Genomic DNA, 8,711 nt, shown 5'->3' on the forward strand with positions numbered 1-8,711 from the left:
GCCGCGGCCGCCCGTACCCGCGGCAGGACCGGCCCACCCGCTCCCTGGGGTGCGCCCTCCTCGGTCCCGCGCCCTCTGGGCTCGCAGGGACAACCCCCCCCCCGCCCCCCGGCTCGCGGCCCCGCCCGGTCCGGCCCCCGCCCAGCGCCCGAACGCGCCGAGGATGTGAGTCCTGCTCGCCGCTGCCGGAGCAGCAGCCACTCGCGCGCGGAGCCCGAGCGCAGCGCAGCGCAGCGCAGCTGCGGGCGCTCGTTGGGTCGCTAGCGCGGGCGGCGCGCTCCTGCTCTAGCGGTGTCCCCCGGCCTCTCGCCGGCGCCAGCTCCAGCGCCGCCGCAGCCCGAGGGCCGTCCCCGGCCGGCCGCCCCCGGCCCCAGCGCCGCTGACCCTGTCCGCCGCGGGCGGGGACGCGGGCGGAGGAGGTGCCGCCGCGGAGCCCCCGGACGCGACCATGTCGGAGGTGCTGCCCTACGGCGACGAGAAGCTGAGCCCCTACGGCGACGGCGGGGACGTGGGCCAGATCTTCTCATGCCGCCTGCAGGACACCAACAACTTCTTCGGTGCCGGGCAGAACAAGCGGCCGCCCAAGCTGGGCCAGATCGGCCGGAGCAAGCGGGGTGAGTTCTCAGCCACCTTCCTTCGCCGCTGCGACCTGGCGGAGGATTGCCGGGGGTCTCTCCACTGCGGGAGTCTGTTCCGACTCGATGGAATCCCCTCCCGCAGAACTGAGGGATCCCGCACTGCGGGTTGGGCTAGCCCGGGTCGCGGGCATGCGTCCCCCCTCAGCCTGGTCCTCGGTGGGGTCACCCGGGGGTGTGGCGGCTTCTAGCTGCAGCCAAGGCCGAAGGGTTATACCCACGTCCCCACCCGTGCCAAAGTTTGCTTTTCGATTCCACAACACCCACCCCCTCCTTTTGCGCAGTGGAGTCGCAGCTGCGCTCCTTCTACAACCCTGGGGGAGGGGGTCCCAGGGCTCCCCCGGGGCCGGCGTGGGGAACTGCGCGGGGAGGATCCCATTGCCGCGGGGAAGGTGAGGGGCATTCAAGTCGCACCTGCTTTTCGTTGTTACTTGGCAGGGGGAATGGGTTTGCCAAGCCCGGGCACTGGGCGCGAGAGCTGGAGAAGCCGTAGAGAGACTGAGTCGCAGGGAGTCTCCGAGAGGAGCTCCAGAGGCTCGGGGACAGTGAGTGGGCCGGGCGGCTGCGGGGGAAACCTGGGACGTCGAGGTGTAGGGGAGGGGATTTGCGGGAGAGAGATCGAGGTCGGCAGAGAGCCGGAGACAAAGCTCCAGAATGGGAGCTGCAGTGGGAGAGACGGCGAGCCCGGGACTCCAGTCTGGGGAGGACAGAGAAGCAGCCGATACAGTGAGGGTCACCAATGCCCTAGCCCTAGAGACCAGAGACCTCGCCGGCGAACGTCGGGCCAGGGACTGGTGGAGCGGCTGAGAAAGGCGAGGCTAGGTCGTGACAGTGAGAGAAGCGGAAGAGACGGCGAGAGGCAGATTCCCCCAAGCAGGCAGCGAGGGGAGGCAGCCTGGTGCGGTGGCGGGGAGAGCGGAGGGGCGGAGGCCGCCGGACCCGGGCGCGGAGAGGGCGCGCGGCGGGGGGGGGCGCCCGCCCAGGCCTGGCCTGAACCCCGAGGCCTCCTAAGGCGTTCGCGGTGGGAACCCTCCCCAATGTCCCTTCCCGGACCCCCGCACCTACGCACCCAGCCTTGGCCACCTGCGCTTGCGCTCGGGACATCCCCGGGGGTCCCAGTGACCCCGAGAGCTCCCATTCTTCTCCTTTCCCAGCCTTGGGGACTTTCTAAATAAATGCGTCTGACCAGGGCAGGACGCGGCGATGAGTGCCTGGCTGCCGCGGGGCTGTAGGGTTTGCACTCTCGGCTTCCTTTTCTCCAAATCCAGCTGGGACGCAGATTGGGGGGTGGGGAAGCTCAGAGCCTGGCAGCGTAGGGACCCCTGGCAGCCGCAGAGGAGGGTGGGGTGCTTCGCCCTGCGGAGAGCCCTCCTCTCTCATCCTCCTCTGCACTGCCTACTGGGCAGAATGTGAGACGTCCAAGCCCCCTGGCTAGGCCGGAACGCGCTCACCTCTCTTTCCCCCTTTCTTTGCAGTTGTCATTGAAGATGATAGGATTGATGACGTCCTGAAGAATATGACGGACAAGGCACCTCCTGGTGTCTAAACCCTCCAAAGACAATGAGTTAAGAGAAAGAATGAGAACAGCGGCGGGTGATAACGGTTGACAAAAACAAAACAAAACAAAAAACAAAAAACAACAAAAAAAAGCATGAAAAGGAGAAAGCGCTTTGAAATTATTATTAGCTCGGTACCCAGGATGAAATCAACAACCTGTATCTCGTGTCAGGCCGGGAGACAGATGAGGCTGGAGGAGGAGGAGGAGGAGGAGGAGGAGGAGGAGAAGGTGAAAGGTTCTGGGCTCCTCAGCAAAAATAAAAATAAAAAAATACATAAAATTAAAAATTTTAAAAATCACTATATACACACATATAAAGAAATAAAAAGTCTCAGTTGCAGCTATTTGTCAAAATTAATATCTATTTCTTTTTATATCTGGTGAATATTGCGCAATTATACATCCGAATTTTGAACCACTTTAATGAAGGCAGCACCAAGTGTTTTGAGGTGTCTGCATTCTTTGCTGATTTGGCTGTTCCCAATGTTTACATTAATCTTGCAAAAATGATTCTGTGCACTTAGATGTGAAATGCTGTCCAGTTTTATTTTTTTATGTTATCCTTGGATGTACAAAAAAATCAGAAAATGCTCTCCGTAGATACTGTTTTATTTTGGTCATCTTTTGAAGTTACCAGGAATGTGTTCAAAACAAGAAGGTAACTTTTCTAAGGACTGATACCTAGGAAGGATCCTTCTTTTATTTTAAGATGATTTGTAAAGCTTGTGTTTCTTTGTTGCTGCAAGTTATTTACCCAAGTTAATGCAAATGGACACATTTTATATGTCAAGAAAAAAACTCCAAAAAACAACAACAAAAAAAAATGCTTGAGCTTTTTCTACCCTTGCCCCTGCAGTCTGTTGTGTGAGCCGCCTGTTTTTTCTCTAATATTGTGTCAGTTTATTCTCTTTAATGGACTGTAAAAAAAAAATGTAATCACAAGAGTGCCAAATATCTTGAAATGCCAAAAGGCATTTTGGTTTCTTTTTCCCCTGTGCTCTGAGTCCACGTGAAGGAATGCTTGGAGTGTCTTTTCTGTTATTTATAGGGATTCTCTTAAGGCACACCAGCTGCCTGTTTTGCATGGAACTTGCAAAAATGCCTCTTGCGTGAGGAATCTTGTACCATTTTTTGTTTGCAACTTTGGACCTCAAGAGGTTTCCCTTCCCTACCCCTCCCATTTTCCTCTTTTCTCAACTCGATATTCTGTATGTTGCACCTTGAACCAGCACACAGGGCTATTTCTCCTATGTACAATAAAGAATCGTTCCTGTGTCTTCCTCTCTTTTCCTCTGCTTTACTTTTGGGGGACTTGCTGTCTATATGCTGGTTGCAGATAGACAGGGTGGGAGGTGGCTTGGGTCTGTGAGGCAAAAAAGCATTGCAGGTGGGTCCTGGTGGGTTGAATGGGCAAAGCCATTCTTGAAGAAGGGCAAGTTCATTCCATTTTGGATTTCCAACTTGGGCTCTCCCTGCTTCTTGAGGCTTCTGCAGTCCATGCTGGTAGTGGTGGTGGATGGGGGGGATAACAGGAGGGATGATGGACTGGGAGGGGTTAAGAGTCACACTCAAGAAGACAACTGGCTTGGATTCAAATCCCAACTTAATAGCTCTGTGAACTTGAACAAGTTCTTGAACTTCTGTAAGCCTCAGTTGCCTAATCCATAAAGTGGGCAGAACTCAGCTCTTGGTTTAAAGACTTCAGGGAAAGAGTAACAACAACCCAGCACATGGGAACGGTCAGTATCAGGCCATTGGTATGCCACCAATGCATCTCCAACGGCCACCTGTCCTCAGGAGCAGGGCTGAGGAGGGGCTCTACTCTTTCTCTGCACCTTCTGTTTCCAGAGCCCACCTGTCGGTGCAAGGATGAGCCCGTTCTTCAGGGGTCCACAGGCAGGAGGACTCGGGGACCTCCAATCACTGCTTCTGAGGGAAAAAATAAGTCTCAGCCTCTTGTTAGGGTTCCCAGGCAGTTAAGGGCTGTGGGTCAGGCCTATGGGGGAGAAGGGCTTTGGCTGAAGAAAGGCCAGGAGAGGATTTTTCCTGGGCTGTTAATGCATCCAGAAACCCTAGTGCTGGGAGCTTTTAATATGTTTGTTGAAAAACTGTCAGCCTGGGAGTCACAACAGAGCTCATAGTGACAAAAGCTTGAGGTGACTCAGACATCAGGTAAAAGTCCCTAGGAGGGGGCGAAGAAGAGGGAGGCCATGGGGAAAGGGGGATGAGGCAGTGGAGGCCCCTAGAGCCTCCGCAGATCCCAGCCCAGGGCTCTTCACGTCAGCCTGCCTTATCAAGAGTGGTGGAGAAGCTGGAGCTGACAGTGCGGGCAGGAAGACTGGGATGGCATCTTCATTTTCCCAGGTGTATGGCCCTCTTGCTGAGTCTGATTGTCCTTTCTCCTGAGTCTTTAGGTCCCATGTAGCCCTGTGATCACCCTGTATTTTCCTCCTAGAGGGCTGCTAAGAGAGCTAAGAGGCAGGATTCACCTTTTGTTCAGACATCAATCTGCCAAGAGGGGCAGAAGCTGCGTGGAAAGATTCTTTGGGAAGACTGGAGTGATTTCCACAACCCTGATCAAAGCTCTGTGCAATCACCAAGTGCCTGTCAATTCTCCCTTGTGATTGTCACAGCAACCCTGGAAACACAGAGCCATCTATGCTCCAGGAAGCGAGGAAGTTGAGGCCCAGAGAGGCTAAAAGGACCACACTACATTTGTATTAATTGAGCTTTTACTGTATGCCAGAATTACAGGCCCTCGGGAATAGGCACTCCTATTATTCTGCTGTACAGTAGGAAGAAGGGATCAGAAAGGGTGAGTAACTCACGTAAGGTGACACAGTAAGTCACAGAGGCAGAATTGGAACCCAGAGCCCTTGCTCCCAGCTGGGGATGCAGAATCATCAACCCCAGCCCTTGGTTGAGTCCCAGCTGCAGCCATTGTCCTTCAGCCTTTAAAGATCCTTTTGTTGGTTTGTTGTTCTGAAGCCCTGTGGGTCCAGGGTCACTCTGCACAATAGACAACGCGGGGGCAGGGCTTGGCTTGGAAGTGGTCAGCTAAGGCCTGGAGCTGCCCTCTGCTGGGAAGGGGGGCAGGGCACGGGAGCCCTGGGCTGAGGCTCCAGGGCCATTTTAATAAGTGATGTATTAAAATATTCCTGCTGGAGGCTGCCTGGCAGCAGTGGGTCCTCTGCCTTTCCAGAGGCCTTCATTCAGCAAAACAGAACATAACTCTTGAATATACTGTAACATCGGGTAAACATTTGTTGAGAAGGCATTTTGGGGTCTGGGCAGATATCAAATTGTACCAAGTGCAGGGCAGGTTTGAAGTATCTGGATAGGCAGCAATAAATATGGAAGAGGCTATTAAAAGACCATGGTGGGGGAGGGTGTCTCCAAACCTCCAAGCATCGACCGGAAGCATCCAGGGCTGCATTGTCCAAACCTGCCTAATTGAATGCTGTAACAATCATATATCTCCACCGATTCTGCTCGGGTAGCCTGTCCAGGATGACAGGCTGAAGGAATATTAAAAGTTACCTCTAAAAGGGGGAATCAGTGAATTAAGTTTTAAAACAAAGACACTTGAAGATTACTGCTGTCTGGAGGCCGCAGATGAAGGAATGCACACGGGTGTGCCTCTGCCGAGAACAGGCCGCTGATTCCCAGGTGGTCAGAACCTGGCAAGAGACTCTGGCCTAGAGGGAGAGAACAGGCCTTAGGGTGGCAGATGCACAGATTTCGGATTTAGATGACTTGGATTTGAAGACTATCCTATCCTTTTCAGTTGTGACTTGGGGTGTCCTCGGACTCTTGGGGCCTCTGTTTCTTCTTCTATAAAGTAGGAATGACTATAACACTCAGGAAAGATTTCATGGGAATCTCTTCCATGTCCCTAGGGCCGGGAAAGATACACAATAAGTGGCAGCCATCAATATGAAACATCTAAGCTGGTGTGGTGGCTCATGCCTGTAATTCCAGCACTCAGGAGGCAGAGGCAAGAAGATACTGAATTCAAGGCCAGCCTGGGCTACACAGGAGGACCCTATCTTAAAAACAACAAAACAAAACAAAAAACCCCCAACAACACCAGCATCTAGAAAGTGCCTGCTAAGCAGGCAACGGACTGCCGAGATCTAGCCAGCAGCTCTCATTGTGTGACGTTTCTTTACAGATAGTTTTTGGCCACTGCACTGAAGGGCAGTGTTGGCCTCTTTGGGATGGAAAGGGAGTTTGGATGAGATGTAGACCAGTTTTTCAAAGCCTTCAATTAGTACAATCCTAGGTAAATCTGTGCACTTGCTCCTCACAGGCAGTGTCAAGAGAACTTCTAACTAGACTGTCAGAACTCTCCCTGCTCTGGGTGGAGACAAAGAGAACTCACTTCTTGCCCTGAGAAGGGATGAACTTGACTTTCCTTTGACAACATTCATTAACTTGGTTCAGCACCTGCTGTGGACCTGACACAGTGCTGGGCTGAGTACACAATGGTGAAGAAAATAGGAGTCTTTCCTGAGCTTGAAAATGATCCTGTTTCCCATGAAGTGGGACTGGGATCCAGGGGCCTTGGATTCCCCTAGAATCAGCAACTCACTTCTTCAGTGCAGACAAAAGGACAGAACCAGACAGGTAGATCTTGGAGACTGCCTGACACTCAAACATGTAACCCATTTAAAAACAAAACCTGTTTTTTTAGAAGAGTTTAAGATAGGCAGAAAAGTTGTTCAGACAATCTCGAGTTCCCGTATACCCATGACCCAGCAACTCGTATTGTTCACATCTGACTTTATACCAGAGTGCATTTTTCCCATCTAAGGAGCCAACGTTGGTACACTGCTACTGATTAAACTGCCCAGTTTATTCAGTTTTCTTGATTTTTACCTAATGTCCTTTGTCAGTTCCAGAATTCCATGTAGAATGGCACATTACATTAGTCACTGTGCCTCCTGGGCTCCTCTGGACCATGTTAGTTTCTCAGACTCACCTTGTTTTTGATGGGGCACTGAAGAGGTGTGTTTTGTAAAGAGTCCCTCAGTTAGGGTTTGTCTGATGCTTTTTCAGTGATTCAGGTGAGGCTATGGGTTTTGGGAGGAAGACCATGGCAGTAATGCATTCTCACCACATCGTATCAAGGGCACATGCCTACAGACACACTCATCACAGTCAGTGTTACCCCAGCTTCTGCACTTCAGAGTTGCTCTTTTTCTTCTTTCTGTACTGCATTCTTTGGAGGGAAGTCACTGTTCACAGTCCACACTTAAGGGGCAGGGAGTTTTGCTCCACCTTCTCAAAGGAGGAGTACTTCCATAAATTATTTGAGATTCCTCTGCACAGATGATCGGAGTGACCTGTTTTCAGTAGTTCCATCTTTGTCCCTGTGTTGGGCAAACCCACCATGGCTTAGATGAGTCCCAGGCAGAAAGGTGAACAAACCCAGATTGTGTTTATGCCCATGGTGCTGCCGGATGACCGATAGATGGAGCCTTACCAAAAAAAAGAGATTAAAAAAATTAATAAAAGCAACTTCCTGTGGAAGAGCTGTCACCCTGGTTAGAAACTGTGCAGAATTTTTTTCTTGGAAACCTTCAGGCAGCTGCTCTGGTTTATAAAATCTGCCTATTGGAGTGAAGGAGAAGGGAAATGTCGTTATTCAGCAACAGAGATTGTCCTAAACCGTATGCAAAAATAAATCCCTGTACTTGGGTAACCAAGGAAACCCAGCAGCTGGACTGTAGCTTATAGGGTGGCCTCTGGCTACAAAGACTCTGTGTCCAAAGACCTAGCCTCTTTCCAGGAGGGTCTGAGAGCCCTAAAAAGACAGTGGAGGGTCTCTCCCACCCTCCTCTCCCCAGCACCTCCTCATCCATTTGTCTCTGGTTCTGTGATGAGGTTTTGGCTCACCTTGTTGTGACTTACGCTAGAGGCTTTGTCCCTAACCCACAATTCCTCCAGAGCCTAGAACCTTGACCCAGAAGTGGCTGTTTTGAGGACAAAGGGTCACAAGGAGGGAGGGAAGTCAGGGAGGACACTCTAAAGGGAGGAGGAGGATCCGGAAACATGCCATGGGAAATCCTGACAGAATGGTGATGGAGAGAGGGGGTGGGATGGGGGAGGGGCAGGCAGTGATGACAGGAAGTGGTCAGGCGGTGAGCTGGGTGGCCAAGAGCTTCAGGAGCTGCTCTGGGAGGGTGTTTGTTAGAAGAGATTAAGTGTTAATTAATTAAATCCATATTCATTCAACAACTCTGGCAGGCAGTGGTGGGGGTGAGGCTTGTTCTTGGCACTGAGGAGGCAGGGATGTCTAAAGCAAGGTCTCTTCCCGTTCAGGGACTTTGCTGCCTGGTGGACCATTCAATGACTGTGAACTTAGAGAGGTGGGGGTGGGGATGGACCCACAGAAAGTGTAGGCAACCCTTGGGAGAACCCCAACAGCATGCCTCCAGCATCAGTCCTGAGTGTTGTGGGATTCCTTGCTGCCTTCCAATCCTAAATCTGCCAGAAGCAGACTGTGTGACCGT

The 8,711-nt window shown here is 52.2% G+C and overlaps 1 protein-coding gene across 1 annotated transcript; it reads left to right on the forward strand.

Moving 5' to 3' along the window:
• The first annotated feature begins 337 nt into the window (after positions 1-337).
• On the forward strand, positions 338-3,473 carry Camk2n1 (calcium/calmodulin dependent protein kinase II inhibitor 1). Its single transcript, XM_020168656.2, has 2 exons — positions 338-614; positions 2,111-3,473. Exons 1-2 carry the CDS (start codon positions 449-451, stop codon positions 2,179-2,181), a joined length of 237 nt encoding a protein of 78 aa, XP_020024245.1. The 5' UTR covers positions 338-448; the 3' UTR covers positions 2,182-3,473.
• Positions 3,474-8,711: the final 5,238 nt, after the last annotated feature.

Source organism: Castor canadensis, chromosome 7 (genome assembly GCF_047511655.1).
Source record: "Castor canadensis chromosome 7, mCasCan1.hap1v2, whole genome shotgun sequence".
NCBI lineage: Eukaryota > Metazoa > Chordata > Mammalia > Rodentia > Castoridae > Castor > Castor canadensis.